The 16,807-nt window shown below is 35.1% G+C and overlaps 1 protein-coding gene across 3 annotated transcripts in view; it reads right to left on the bottom strand.

The window, feature by feature from the left end:
• Positions 1-7,417: 7,417 nt before the first annotated feature.
• The window catches only part of LOC110096800, a 31,536-nt gene continuing 22,146 nt past the window's right edge, over positions 7,418-16,807 (bottom strand). For all 3 annotated transcript variants that reach the window (XM_020822887.2, XM_020822886.2, XM_020822885.2), the window contains one exon: positions 7,418-7,690. In XM_020822887.2, the coding sequence (XP_020678546.1) occupies positions 7,640-7,690 (51 nt within the window). In that variant the 3' untranslated portion in view covers positions 7,418-7,639. The remainder of the gene's footprint in view (positions 7,691-16,807) is intronic.

The following is a 16,807-nucleotide window of genomic DNA, read 5'->3' as shown; positions in this document are numbered from 1 at the left end:
TATGTTGGCCCATATATTTTATATATAAATAAAATATCATATATTTGTAACTATTTAAAATTGAGTCAATTAACTCCGTGATATATTTAACAAATAAATTATTTTTTGACTTATGCGACATCTCAATTAAATACTATGTAAATGCCAAGTATTTATTTATTTATTTGATGAGCTGAAATAAAATAAATATACTTAAAATGGTACCCAATTTAAACTGTTAAGTTATCATTTTTTCCCTCTTTTCCCATCTGTAAGAGAGAGAAGAGATCTAGCGTGATCTTAGAGAATACCACTTCAAACGTGGAAGATCAAAAACCTCAAAAATCTCAATTATGCATTTTCAATAGATTTGTGTACGCTTCTAATAATTTTCTCGATGATTTGACATGTAATTCGACGATAATGAAAATTATTTTTCATCTTCATTGAATCCTACACCTCATGCATGGGAGAAACTTATTAGAGCATCAATCATTTTTAAGGTTTTAAGAAATGATTAATTAGTTAGAGAGAACATAATTAGTTTGAGATCTTATTGCATAGTAGAGCCCCGTGAGAGGCAGCTGGAAAACTGATCTCATCCTGAAATGGTATGACATGACCTGCCTTCCAAATGTCCTTTCAATAATAAGGTACGCTGGTCTTTTTTATTTCCCAAGATATTGCTCGTCATTTCTCGAGTCTTTCTGTGTTCATTTCCAAAGTACTATGAACTAAATTGAATGCCATTTCTGCTTAGTTATTGCCCTTCTTGTTTTGTATTTTTGTTCCCCTGATATTGGATTAATTAGTCTTAGTGGATGTCGAATATCGTTTGGGGATCGGATCAATCAGAATATGTCACATCATCCTTTTTTTGGTACCGCGGCTCGGTACTGGTCTCTACCGTGACTGGATACCACTAATGTGGCACATTTTAGTTGATCTACGAACAACGTTCTGCATCCGGCCTCCGCACGTAATAATTTCACTTGATGTTGGCCCGCTTGATTAATCCACCTAGTGAATTATTGCAACTCTAATAACTCAATTTGATATTGCAATTAAGATAATGACATTGTTAATCACCTAAACAAAACATGTTACAATTATTGAAATTTGTAAGAAAATGATTTGATTAAATTTTTTTTTTTGAAAAAATTATAGGAAAAACAAAAAAGGATATTATTTTGCCTAAGTTATGTTGAAAGGGGGTGTTGTATAGTTAAATAAATAAATAAATAATTTTAGAATCCGACTATCAAGCTAATAAAAATAATTTTCAATGACAAAGTGAATATTTAATATATAGAGAAAGTATTAAACATATTTAATATGTTAAAGGCAATTACAAATGTTTTTGAACATGTATTTTTTAACTTTAAAGCAACCACCGCATGAAACTAATGAGAAGATAGAATATATGCTCATAATTTAGTATGTTTCAATGATTGGCTCAATAATGATGTTACAACTAACATAATTCAAGCATGGAGTATTAAATAAAAATATATCAAAATAATGAAAAAATATTTGTACTTATAAGCAGTTATAAAGGGCAATAAAAAAGCTATCCCAAACGAAATATTGGGACAACTTTCTAAAACAAATTTTTAATACAATTTTTTGAATTAGAAAATTTTTAATAGAAAAAATTGCTTTGGAAAACGGTATGAAAGTTGTCCCAAACGAAATCTTATGCTTTGTTTGGGACGACTTTCTTATTGCTTTTTAAAACAACTTTTTAGTATAAAAAGCTACTTTCAGAAGCAATAAAAAAGATGTCATACACAAAGTCTTGGCATACAATTTCAACCTATCGCATACGTGGCAACTTATTGGTCCGGCCTCTCTGTTATCACTCAACGCATGATATTTTAATATCAGCCAGAGCTCACTATCTAACTCTTCCTCACTATCACCCCTGACTCATAACTCCCAAGTAGGGGTGTAAGTGAGCCAACCCGGCTCGAGCTCGACTTGTTTATGGGCTCACGAGCTGAGCTTGTCAAGCTCTAGTTCAAGCTTGAGCCGGCTCGGCTCGAGAGTTGGCTCGAATAAATATTTCTAAAATAATTTTATTTTATTTAGAAACTTTTATTTTATTTATTAATTTTAAATATTTTAAAAAAATAAAAATCATCTAAGTTTTATTTAAATATTAAACATTTCATTTTTTTTTCCTAAAATTTGACTATGTTTTATAAATTCCGCTTAAGTTTTAAAAATACCCCTTAAATTTAAAAATTCCAGCCCATGGCTCACGAGCCGGCTGGAGCTCGTTTGCAGTGATACGAGCTCGAGTTCGAACTCGCTTTCCACCTAACGAGCCGAGCTCGAGAAGGGCCTAAACTCGACTCGACTCGTTTACACTCCTGCTCCCAAGCATATTGTCTTCATCACCAGACATCTTATGGATGCCCAGCTATTCAAGATCAGCACATGTTCACCATCTTATATAGTGCAAGCCTTTCAATTATTCTTTGCCAGTGTTTGTCTACCTTCCACTACTGGTTGGTCTTGAAAAACATGACTATGACAAGTCGTTTTCCTATCTTCTATTTTGTTAGACTACAACTAGCCAACACCAAGTTGAAGATATCACTTATCCTTCGTATCTGCCACCTTTACCACCTATTGACGAAAGGGAATCACATGCCTCATCTATGGCATCACGACTAACAAACAATAGAATCAAGTTCACTATACTTATAAATATGTATAGCTTAGGTGTCTAGAGCAAAGCCCTACATGGGGTCCTGGTTGGGTACCTATGCTTTACTCGGATGAGCTTCGCCCAACCACGCCCACCCATGGTGACTTTCGGGATGTCATACCCACCTATATCCACCCACTTTTCATGTTTTTTGAACGTAATCTGCCACAGATTGATGGCCTTGAAGCTTGCTTCCCTTTGCTATGATTGCAAACTTTCAAAACACATCATAATTTATCATAGTTGCAGCATGGTTAAATGTTGCACACTATGTAATGATGATTGCAGTAATATAAGATATACGGTGATTAGCAATGTAAATTTATTTATCCTCTGATGCTGAGTACCCACGCATACCTACTCATAAGATCATGGGCGTACCCATACCCACCCATACCCATTGGGTGGATATTAGTGTGTACATGGGTGGGTGTGTATATGAGTACCCAATACAGTGCTCTGGTCTAGAGGATCTTTATGACTTCATTTGGGGCTGCTTTTTAATTGCTTCTTAAAGAAAATTTCTAGTACAAAAGCTACTTTAAGAAGCAATAAGAAAGTCGTCCCAAATGAAGTTAATGTCACTTATAACATTAAAGTCGTGTACATTTTTCTTTTCTTCTACTCTTTATTTGGGATAGCTTGTTTAGCGCCTTCTAAATCAGTTTTATAGTACCAAGATTTTTTAAACTATAAATTTTTTACTAGAAAATTGCTTTTGAAATCATTAAAAAAATTATCCCAATCGAAACCTTGATCTCCTTCTTCCCTTTATCCTTTTTTTCTATTTGAAAGAAGTGTATATTTATTTTTTGTTGTAATATTTATTTCATCATGGTGGAATCCTTCCCATCTTTAGCTAAGAGAACTGGGCTGTAAAATTAAACAACTTAAGAAAGTCGATGCACCTATGTCTCTCTTCTTCTTACCACTCTTTCGCTCTATTCTTTAACTCTAATTATCTAAGAAGTATCTCTACCAGAGATATCCACTTCTTTTTTTAATTTGAATGCCTCTCTCAATCTGGGCGAATTATTATGTCCGGTCACCAGACATCCGAACATCCAATTCAGACGTGTCACATCACCCGAATACACTGGGTCCCGATGTATTTTGGTTACGTGACGTATCTGGACGAATCCGGACACCGGCCGTAATAATTTGCCCTAATCTGAGCTACATGGTGCCTTTCTATCAAAGTAATAGTTTCTGAAATTCAAAATTTGCCTTATCAAGCACAAAAGCAAGCATGTTTAAGTTTGTGTTGCTGGAAAAAAAATGATATAATTGAAGAAACTTTTGAAGGAATCATTAAAATAATAGGATACCAACATTCTTTCTATGATTGTTGAAGTGTTATATCTTGCTAATAATATAAAATTTTATTTAAAAATCACTGCATAGAATGATAATCTTAATAGTTGTATGTGAAATCTTCACCATATTTTAATTTTTTGCACAATTTTTTTTAAACTATTCATTATTTCTTTTTTTACTTCATCACCTTTTTTTTGACTTAATCTCCTTATCTTTGAATGGTTATGAAAGGAAGTTACTTCTTTAGGGTGCATATATGAATTCACCATATCTCTTTACGCATGAAGAAATAACTAATGAAACAAAAGATTGAGTTGCTGAACATGTTGCGCTGGAGTGCTTTCAAGTAAATACCTATTTCAATGAACGTGTCACTTAGGCTTCGTTTGGGACGGCTTTCTTCCTGCTTCATAAAGTTGCTTTCTAGTGTAAAAAATAAAATTTTTATACTAAAAAGTCGCTTTAAGAAGCAGTAAGAAAGCCGTCCCAAAACATAGCCTTAGGCTTCGTTTGGGACGATTTTCTTACTGTTTTTTAAAGCTGCTTTCTAGCACAATAATTTTAATTTTTTACTAAAAAACTACTTTAAAAAGCAGAAAGAAAGCCGTCCCAAACGAAACCTTAACCTTGGTGAAGGACTTCCAAGGATTGAAAGATTATAGGAGCTCAAAGTTGTGTTTTTCATGTCAATCATGGTTGTTGGGATGATTAGCAATAAGGATGACCCATATGCAGCTAATCTTGGTGAGGATGATCAAGTTGCCTAAACTATTCAAATAACAATGGCCCCAAATTCTGAGTTAGATCAATGAGAGAAGAGAGGAGAGAAAGTACTATATGTATGTACTCAACACCTATAAAATGCCAGCTCGTCTCTATTTGATTATTGGCCATGGAAAACTTGGAAAGTGGCCTTCTTAAGTTGAGGTGAATGCTTCCTTAAAATTAGCACAATAAATTCATAGGAGGCCTAGGTTAATTGGATGATGTAGTCCTAAAAGGGCTTTCTCTTCTGCTAGATAATCTAGAAAGTTTGAGAGGACTTTACTTATAAGCTTTGCTTGGGACAGTTGTTGCTTCTTAAAGCATATTTCTAGTATTAAAATTTTTAATTTTTGTACTAAAAAGCTGCTTTAAAAAGCAACAAGAAAGCCGTCCCAAACGAAACCATAATGTGCTAACATCTAAGTAGTGAATGTGATAATCAGGAAAATAAAAGAATCAGTATCACTAAAACCCTTAAGAGTTGTTAGAAAGGTTGAGTAGCGAAAGTCATTAAAAATTATGACTAGCATTATATCATTTTTAAGATCTATCAAATGTTTGATGGGGCTTAAATCATCCCCTTATAATAGTCAAGTTGTGGCAACTTGAAGTTCAATGGGATGGACTCTTCAGGATCTATGCTGATAAATTATATGAGAAGACGAACTAACAAAAAGAACATAGAGATTATAAGTTGACAAGAATAACCTCCCACTGCGACCTCTTCCCTTGATTTCAAGGATGATGGTGGCAAACTAATTATGGCTAGAAAAGACTGGAGGTAGCAATAAGAGTGGTGGGTAAAATCAGAGTGAAGCACATTGAAGGTTGTAACAAGATGTTTTTCTTCTCATAAAGCTCTAATAACTATGCCTATATTACAAGAGTTGACCAATCATGATTGGAGCCCTCACCAAGATGGTGAGACAACTTATTGTTATGGCTACTAAGCAACATGAAACTAGATTAATGGAGGAGGAGAATCCATAGGTATCTTTGTTAGATGATGCCCTATTTCAAATTTCCTTTAAGCTTTACGTTCTTTAATTTTTTTTTCCCCTTTTTCCTTCAAGTTCTTAACAAGAGCACCAAAAAGATGAGAATGATGATTTCTTTCAAGATGGTCGATGAAGGACACATGGAAGATTAGGGATGAAAATATATGACAAGACCCAAAAATTTAACTCGGGTCCAATTCGTTTAACAAACGGGTCAATATTGGGTACTCGATTGATATATCAGGTCGGGTTCGAGTTAACCTGCAAACCTAAAAACAACCCGTTTGACTCAAAATTGTGCTCGCCCCCTCGTCCTTGTCCCCTTGCCCTTGCAGCCCTCGCCTTCTTGATCAACGCTCGTTGCACTCGCGGGTTAGCGGGTCGAGTCCTGGTCTGAATTTTTAACCCGTTTGTTTAATCAAGTTGGGTTCAGGTCGTATTAATTAAAGGCATGACAGTTTCGGGTTGGACCCAGACCCGACTCGAAATCCCAATTTGACACCCCTACTCACTCATTCACTACCTCGCCCTCTCGCTCACGCTCATGGCTTAGCGGATCGGGTCCAGGTTTGAATTTCTGATCTAATCAAGCCATGTTTATGTCGAATCAATTAAAGGTGGGCCAATTTCTGATTGAACATGAACCAGACCATATAACTCATTTTGACACCCCTAAATGTAATAGTCACAAATATTAATATTACATGAGAGATTTATACTATGAAGGACATATCTCAAACTAGATAGCCAATAAATGATCATAATATATAGAGCAAATTGGGGCACACATTATTTAAAAAAAAAAACATAAGATATTAAAAGTTTTGAATAATTTATAATTAAATTGAAAATATAATAGAAAAATATAATAATATAAAAAAAATATAAAATAAAATCAAATAAAACACAATATTATATTATATATGAAGGTTAATGAAATGCACTATATTTTCACAACTTTCTTTTTAAGTTAGGTCTAAATTTGAGATTATTCAATTTCTTTTAGCTAATAAATATATCAATATGACTTACATTAAGATGCAAATTTTGAAAATTGAACAATATAAACAACATTAATTAAACCCTAAATTTAAGAAGCAACAATACATTACATAATACGACCAACATTTGACCAAATTAGAATAAGCAAAATTAAGCATTAGATAAACAAAAGAATTGAAGTACAAATGCACGAAAAGAATATATATACAAAGAGCACAAATATTACTTAACCAAAAAAAAAAAAAAGAGTGTCCAAAATTTTTGCTGATAAACAAAGAACTAGGATTGTCATGCATGTCATGTAAATGGCATCGCATATCATTACATAAATAAAAGAAATATAACGAAATGGAAGCTATTTTGTTCCAGAGGGTGCCAAGTGTTAGGAATTCACTAGTGTGTTTGTGTACATACAACAACTGTTACTGATGTTACAGAGAGCATTCAAGCTGAGGCCAACGCACTTTTGAAGGTCAAATTGGTAGAAGACAGTCGGAAAAAAAGTCGGTAGGTTTAAGCAGGACAGCCAAAGATGGGTCGATAGACTAGAGCTGAGAAAACAAATGTGGGCGGGCTTATCCTTTTCATAATTAAGATTTACCACTCCAAATCTAAAGTCAATCCACAAGGATATTTGAAATATTGAAAAACAGAAATACTGAAGGGACCAACTCATATAGTTGCCAGAACAAGCTAATTCAAAAAGCTATGCAGATTGAATGAATGTATGTAGCTGTAAGGGCTAATAACACAAGGTTAGTCACATGCTCCATTCATTCTATTTACTAATCAGTAACTAAATCTCTTCTACATCTTACTTCTGATAAACATTGGTAGTAAGATCGCTGTAAGAAGCAGTATATTACCAAAGCCGATTCTCAATAACAGCAGATATAATTTCTTTCAGAGTTCCCTGAACAAGGAAATAAGCAAAGGTAAGATAACCAAGAATGTTTTAGCAGCCCTATGTCATCACCTGATAGTCATCACCATCACAAGCAATCTTTTTTCCTACTTGGAGTTCAATTCGTGAAAGTAATGAGGATTAGGATGCATTCAAATTTTGTTATAGTTATCCTACTGACTGAAACTCTCGGCCTTTCCATTTATAGGGTGGATTAGAAACTTGAATTTCGCCAATAGAAAAAAAGAAAACCAGACACTGCAAGGTGCGTGCCTATATAATTATACAGAATAAAATGTTTTGCAACTATTTTTAACACTTTAAAAAGTATTCATAATCAAAAGCATGATTTGCAGGCATTCATAACTAGCAAGTATTATACAAAGTCAAAGTTGCCAGAAATTATTGAAGGAAAAGAGGCAAATTTCATCATTTTGGATGTTAAGTTTTGAAATGATTTCTTAATTATGTCAAAATTATTAGGCTCACTTATAAGGATATTATGGTGATTGATTCTAATAAGAAGACGTCACTTAAAAAAATTTAGGAATAAAAAAATATTATATAGATCATATATAAATATTATAAAGAAAATATGGGATTGCCAGCTTCATTAAGATATTCATTCATTTCTTGAAACCTTATTTCCAATATGATCAAGATAACTATAGTTATAAACCTGAAGTCATGAAGATTTAGTTTAAGTAATTGAAAATAAAAATATATGTAGTAAGCTTATATTTGCAATGAATAAGGTTGTAGTTTATCAAGATAATTTTAAATACTTTGAAAAGTTGATAGCTCTCACAAGTCAAAAGAAATGCAACCTGGTTAACTCATCATAACTTATTTTGTTATATTTATGATATTTCTACACCTTTAACTAAATCAATAATTTTAATATTTATTTCATTTTGATGAATGGTGAGAAATGTTTGGCTCTAGCATTCTGAATTTACAAAAGCCGGATATACATATTCTCAATCAAATAACTACTTTGGATGTGAAATAAATTAGAGTGTGTTTGAGCAAATTAATACCAAGAGAAGAAATCATTAGGAGCATTAAAAGCAAAATGATCTTGTGTATGTTTAGTACAATCTTAATATGAGAAATATATATACTCTTTATTAATAAAACATATGTTAAACAAATGCTTACTCAATAACTCAGTATTTTCTCACTTTTAGCTTATGATGACAATTCATAGTCCCATAAACTCATATTTGCTTTGTAAGTTGTACCTTAAAAGAATTTATGATCCTTTGGACTAGACAACTTTTAAGACCAGATTTTTAGATAATTGATGATGAACCTATTTTTGAACTTGATCATGATAAATTCAAAAGTAAAATTTATAAAGAAGATGTTATTACAAATACTAAAAAGACCAATATGACATGTGATAGGAAAATTCAAAGTAAATTTCTAAGTTACTAACGATATATAAATTCATTATTTGGGTAAAATAATAAGTTTTACATCACATATGTTATAAAGATGAATGTGATGACGATATAATTGAAAATCTTGAATTTGATGATTTTAAAACCTTTGGAGAGGGAGTTTTTGATGAGCAAATTTTTGGGGAAGCAACTTTTGAGGAGAATATTTTTTGGGATAAATTTTAAATATATTTTATTTTAGACTACACTATTTACACTTTATGTTTAAAATTATATCTATGACAAAGTTCATAAAATGATCGCGTACATTGAATCATAAATATTTTGATATATGAACACTTTATTAGTATTAAATAATGTCAAACTATATTTTACTCTCACCTTAAGCTATTACTTATTATTTCATAAGTGTTCTCAATGCAAATGCAATGATGGTGTATGCTGAATAATGGGTGTTTTGTTTTCATTCTCTCATATTTATTTCATTTATAAGTGACCAAATTTTTAAAGGAAGGAAACACAAGATTCCAAAAGACCATATGAATTTTGCTTATTATGCTACCAAAGAAGTTAATAATTTAATTATCAAAGGCATTTAAATTTATAATTATTGAAGATATTACTTGTGCATGAATTTTTTTATTTTGATTACATGTTTGCATTATAATTATCTCATTATTACATTGTGGGCTCCGAAAATTTGCGTCCCGACCTCCCCCACCTTCAGGAGAGTTTTTAACGAATTAGGTTTCGGGGTAAATTTTCAAAAGGCATATTGGACTTGAAATAAGACACTACCCAGAGATTTTGTCCTCATTTTGCGAGGACTTTAGATCTGAGTTCTAGCTTCCTATAGACGCAAGCCGCTATGGTTAATTACCCCTCCCGATAACGAGAGAAAACTTTCGATTAAGGCCAGTTGTCAATCAAGTACATAGCATGTATATGAGAATTTGATATTTAAAATTAGAAATTTCACTATCTTACACGTAAAGCAGATGGTGGAGGAATGGATGATGGACCCAATCAAGATCCCATGGTTATGTCATCCCAGGTCAGCATGGTCCCTAGTCTACTTAGTCAGAAGAGGTAGTCGACCAAACCTGATCGAAGGATTCTTGTCGGCAGCCATAAGTTGCTTCGTCCAAGGGTACCCTAAGACCTGGGTAAATATATGTCTAAAGAGAGAAATCTGAATCCACCTTAACTAATAGAGGGCTTCGTGCCCAATTAGATCATATTAATTCATTGCTCAATGATTTGATGTTGTTGGGGAACATACAGGCTTTAGCCATAACCATAATTTAGTGGTGTCATTTAGCGACAAACTGTTGGAGAATTTTTGTATCCTCAAACGGATTGCATATTTTATCATCGAGTACGTCATAAGAACATGACATATTATCCCGAAGGGTAAAAATATCAATTCCTTATAGACTTAATAATAAAATTTATAATTATTAACAGAGATTCCCCCACTCGATGTTTGGTCGAGTGGGGTTTATTTATTTCTGGGGTACAGACGTCCCATAGGGGCAAACCCCTATGGTTAATTACATCCCAAGTTTTGGCTTGGGAAAACTTTTGATTAAACTAGTGGTTTTACTTTCTTTTTGAAGTCATTTAAACATTGGCTAAGATTTGATTTTTGAAATCCATGAATGTCTTAGTTAAAGAAGTTTTGTCCCTTTAGGAATTTCAAGAAAGAGGTGATCAACTAGGAATTAGATTTTGGAATGAAGACCAAGGGAGGTGAAGTAGGAGCACTTGATTCTGAGAGAAACTCAGAGGTGCTCAAACTAATTTTGGTTTAAGTTGATATTTTTATTAGAATATTGGGGCTTACATCCCAACAACACTCGTTGGAAGAATTGCCCGAAAGATGAAGGCTTATAGGGTGATTTGGAATCAATCCATGCCTCAGACCCTAAGCCTAAGGTGAGGACTACCGATAAGTAGTGCCTCGAACCTGAATCTAACGAGTGTAAAAGGGACTTACAAATTACACATCACATGAGGCATAATCTGCCCGACCTCTGGATTTACTGTCCCGCCTGGAAGGGACTACCAGCTAAACCCTCCTAATCGCTTTTAAAACCATATGTCTTGGTCTCAATGCAAATGTAGAGTGTATGGTTGTTTTTATTTAGAAGGTAGGACTTATAGCTTGGCTTTGAGGCCAAGATACCTAATTATGTGGGTATGCATATGCTGACTCACAAATGCAAACTTTTTTTATTATGTAGTCCTTAAGTGAGAGTTTTATATATGCAACATGCTTTTGGCCATGCATGATTGTTTTAAATTTTTGAAAAATTTGGCTCTTTGAAAGAGAGAGAAGCAAATTTTCTTTTCTTAAAAAATCATGGAACCTAATTTCATTTTTAGATTTGCTTACATGTTAAGAGGTAGAAAATTTATTTTATCCTAAGAGCCTAACGCAACAGAGTCCAAGCCATACCCAAACAAAACAAATAAAAGAAACCTATTAAAGACATGTTGTTCTATTGCACACCCAGTAAACAAAAAACACATGCTTTTGTATATAAATAAAGTGCAATAAATGTAGATAGAGTCCAAGTTATTACAGACATATTTGACAGCTGAGTTGTCTGTCATTATACAACCCAGTTAAACTTACAGACTCTACTTGTGGGGGGTCTTCAAGCTTCAACCTTCAGAGGGGTCTTTAAGCTTCATCTCCAAAAAGGTACTTTCTCCCTCAATCCTTCTTTCTAATCCAAGCCCCACAATTTTTACATTCTACTTCTAATCAAATACATGATATAAAATGGAAAAAGACTCAAACCTACAAAACATAGTTAGGAGACAGTTTATATAATAAGCATATAATCATCCCAAAATTAGTCTAGCACTTAGAGTGCTAAGTGCTAGGCACCTGCTTCTACCCTATTGGTCATGCCTCTTGGGGGGTTTTAAGCAGCGCCTGCAAGCAAAGAGCATTAACATAATCATGACATTTACCCCTTCTTAGATATAGACACTTGCACAGAAAAGCATTTATATATTTTTATACTAACCACTTAAGGGCAAGTGCTCACAACACAGACAATCTAAAAGGCAATCACTCCACAACATCAATCACATGCACACACAAAAAAAAATCTTAATCCTAGCATGCCTAAGGGGTTGTGCACCTAAGTGTGAGAGGCTTGTGTGGTATGTCACACTAAGAGTCCTTCTAGAGTTTGGGTCTAAGGAGAAAGTATTCAACATGTGGCTTTTGAGCTCAATGTTAGAGGAATTCTCTTCCTAACTTTTAGAGCTAGGAAAAGAGTGAATTCTTTTACCTTTGAGGCTAAAGAACGGGTAGAACGAGAGTCCAACACATAGCTTTTGGGCCAAGTGTTGGAAGAATTCTCCTTAGCTTTTGGGGCTAAGAAGAGAAAGGAGAAATCTAACATTTAACTTTTGAGCTAAAGGTTGGAGAACTCTCTCTACCTTTTGGAGCTAAAGAGAAGGGAAATCTCCTACAACTTTGAAGTTGGAGGAGAATTGAGGGAATATGCAACTTATGGGTTACACATTCATGAAAATCTTTGGACACTTTTATGTCCAACAAGAGAGTTACACCCTTCCAACTTGAGTTGGAAGGATGAAGGAATGAGATTACTTATTGCTTTTGGTTCAACAAGTAAGATAATTTGGAATAAGATTGAACAACTCAACATAGGTTGAGTACAAGAGAGTTCCATACAACTTTTGAGTTGTAGAAAAAATGAATTTCTTTATAATTTTGGGTTTGTAGAGAAGAGAGTAAGGTGCAACTTAGGAGTTGCAACCTTCCGAACGTCCCTTTGAACATTTGGTATTCAAAGATAGGGGTATACTCTCCTAACTTTGGTTTAGGAGAGTAGAAGGTAAGAGAAAGTGAAGGAACCTATGGCTTCGAGCTAAGGTAAGGAATTCCTTAAGACTTTTGGAGCCTATAGAAATGAAAGAGGATTTGTAATTTTAAGGTTACAAATCAAGAAGGCGCCTCCTTGAATTTTTATGTTCAAGGAGGTGGAGTTTCATTTTCTTACATTGGGTTAAGATAAATGAAGAGAATTTTGGTGGTTGCTTATAATAGATTTGTAGGAGGGGAAGTAGTTCAATGTGCAATCTAGGGATTGCAAATTGAAGGAGTTCCTTTGAACATTTAGTGTTCAAAGAAAAGGTTCATTCCTCCAATTTTGGGTTAGAGGAGAAAAGGAGAGGGGATGTGACTTGGAAGTCAAAATCCCAAGAGGATTCTTTGAACATTTTGGTGTTCAAGGGTAAGTGCACATTCTCAAAATTTGGATTGAGAGAATGAAAATATCTTCATACAACTTTTGAGTTGCGGTAAGATGTGAAGGAAAATACAACCTATAAGTTGTACATGAAAAGGTAAATCATTAAACTATGTGTTCAATGATGTACCATCATTTGCCAAATGTGTGTACGGCAAATGAAAGAAGAGGCGTGCAACTTGAGGGTTACAAGCTCATGATCATTTCTTGAACATTTGGTGTTCAAAGAAAGGTGTACATTCTCTTAATTCAGGACCTTAAGAGAATGGGTTAGTTTCCTACAATTTTCAGATTGTAAGAAAGGGGGGATGAAATGATTTCTTACAACTTTAGAGTTGTAGGAAAGGGGAAGTGAAGTGCAACTTGTAGGTTAAAAGTTCATGAAAGTTCATTAGGCTTTTAGGTGCCTGAAGAAAAAGGTTCACTCACCTAACATGGGTTAGCAGAATGAGGGGGATTAGCTGATCTCATACAATTTTAAGTCGTAGGAGAAGGGGAATTAGGATTTGAATTCTAAGACCAAGAGATCATTCATTGGTTTTATGTTCCAATGAAGAGAATAGTTTGATAGATTTCCTACAACTTAGGGGTTGAAAGAAGGATGACCTTAACTTGTTAATTTTGTACCAACAAGCAAGAGGGGGAAAGAACCTAGGATTTGGTCCTAAGGTTAAAGAACTCATGCAATGATATGTTTAAAAGGCTTGAGGAGCCTTAGAATATCTTGCATGAGAAAAGATATATTGGTTTCTTGTATTCCAACAAAAGGATTGATAGCTTAGAGTTTGGTTCTAAACTACAAAATTTTCATATAATGATAAGTTGGAGTTTTAGGGAATTCCAAACTATCACACATGAGAAGGGAAATGTTTATTTGCTAACTTTGTGTTGTTAGCAAACGAAAATGGGACTTACGATTTGTTTCCTACAACTTACTAGTGCTCTTTTTAGTTTCTTTAGAAGTTATTTAGAGAGCAACGAGCAAGAGAACCATTTGTTGTTTTATGTGTTTCAACATATGGAATGAAGAAAACCTAGAATTTGATTTTCTAGATTTGAAAGACTCCTGTGGTGATACATGTGAAGGCTTGAGGGACTTCAACTCATCCCACATGAGAGGATGCTTGTTGGTTTTAGGGTTCCAACAAAAGATGTAAGAAAACTTGGGTTTTGGCTCCAAGTTTCTAAAGCTTGTAACATGATGCATTAAGGATTTTTTTAGGAAAAGCCATAATGCAAGACATGACAAGAGTTGATGATAACCCCTAAAACATGCTAGGGGTCAAACGGTAACACATTTGGAGCATCAGGAAAGCTCCAAAAGTCATGCAGTGGTATGTGTTTGGAGCCTTAGAAGGTTCCAATTATCATGCATGGAGAGATGGGTGAATGCTTGTGGAATTTGTGTCTACAAGCAAAGAAATTTGAACTTAGGATTTTTTTTAATCCTAAGTTAAGATCGTTCATGCAATGGAAAAATAAAGCTTTGAGATGCTCCAAATTGCCATACATGAGGAAGGGAAGACTACTAAAGAGCTTTCAACACATCGAAATGGTTTCCAAATCAATTTTGGCATGATTTGGGTAAGGGGAAAAGGTCTTACAACTTGAATTTGGAAGACGACCTATGGCATTATCCAAAGTCTACAAGAAAATGGTTTTCCCTAAACCGAACCTTGTAATGATTTGGACATTTGAGAGCTTGCATCTAACCATATTATCTTGCAAATTAGGAAAAATGAGCTTAAGTAATCCCTTGGTGTGATGGAGCAAAGATCATGGGCCTTTGGGGTCCGTGAAATGCTCCATATCAAACCTACCAATACTTAGGATTAAATGAGCACATTTATGAAAAATTTGCAAATTAATATACTCGCTAATCTAAGCAAGAAATAAATAACATATGGCTTAAATCATGATTTAGTAGGAAACATGTATTTTAAAGCTTTTAAGGGGTCAAATCACTTTTGGCATGATTTGGCCCATTGAAGGCATTGAAATGAGTTTCCAAACTTTGGAATATTTGCATAACAAGAGTAATTAGCCATAGACTTTTCTATCACAAACTATACGACACATCCAAAGGCGAGCTTGGTCAAACACACTTGCTCTAGGATTTTTGAAGTGAATCTTTGGGATTCACATTAGATCATACAACAAGTCATCACAAACATTTTGGATATATTGTAAGGCTTATGACACACTTCACAAGCTCAACCAAATTCCTAAATCATATGTCTATTTTCGTCATGACACTAGTGTTATATATGTACATGTACACAACGTGAGATTTGGGAAAAGATGTGAGCTACACACTATTTTTGGCTACGAAAAGTAACATGCCCTAAGGTTTGAATGTAGGCGAAGGTGTTAAGCTCAATATGATGCACAACATACATTTGAGAGGTGTTGGATAACAACCCGGCACCTCTACACACGTCAAAATCCTCTCCGGACTCTAACATAAGAGTCAACCAATTGAAATCATCAAATTTCCACAGTCTTTGCAAAGTGGACAACCAACGAATGGGTTTTGGGGGACCAAAAATTAAAGTTTCTAGGGACCTAAGGCTTTGGATCATCAACCACATGCCATTGGCTAGTGAGCCTTAAGGTTCCGCCTAAGTTTCAAAGGTATACCTCTACCGATTTGTCCTAGCGCTCCTATCCAAGCTCCAAGCACGCTGTCCAAGCTCCAAAATCACTGTCCGAGCTCCAAAGTCGCTGTCCAAGTCACTCCGAGAGTCGTCGCTGTTGTCCAAGGTGTTCCGGAGGCCTCCTTTGCTATCCAAGACGTTCACAAACCTCTAAATTGCTGTTTGGGAGGTTTAGAAGGACCTCTCTTGCTATTTGAATGCTTCCGGATATGGATTTTTTTTTTGCTGTCTTTATCACCTCGAAGTAGTCAGAGATGATGGAGAAGGAAGAATAGGAAAGTACTTCCCTCTCTTGGTCCAAAGAAGAGAGAAATGGCAGCTAGGGCTTGATGACCTCAAGCGATCAGTGGCCAAGGGCTGGAGGAGCCGACTGGCCTGGAGGATTTGACGCTTAGAGGGCTCGGCTGCCGGGGTGGGGAACGATGCCTGGAAGCGTCTGGAAGCCTGGATGGGGTCGGTCGGGAGTCCCACACGCACTCAAGGGGATTCTGAATCCCCTCTCCTGTTCTCTCGCTCGCTCTCTCTCATTCCCTCTCTCTGGGTCGCAGGACAGACACGGGAAAAATAGAGACGGGCGCCCCAAATCCCGCTCCCCTCTCTTTTTGTTTTCTCCATTTCGCACGCCAGGCGCAAATCAGCCGCCCAAATGGTCTCATCCGACTGCCTCGTTGCGCGAAACGAGAGAAAATCCACTTGAGTAGATTTGGCTGCCCACTTGAAGTGAAATTGAGTGGGACTTGAGAAGAGATCTCAACCCTAGATCTCAAA

This window comes from Dendrobium catenatum, unplaced genomic scaffold, assembly GCF_001605985.2.
Source record: "Dendrobium catenatum unplaced genomic scaffold, ASM160598v2 fragScaff_scaffold_1166, whole genome shotgun sequence".
Lineage (NCBI taxonomy): Eukaryota > Viridiplantae > Streptophyta > Magnoliopsida > Asparagales > Orchidaceae > Dendrobium > Dendrobium catenatum.
This window is presented reverse-complemented; position numbering and strand designations above follow the sequence as displayed.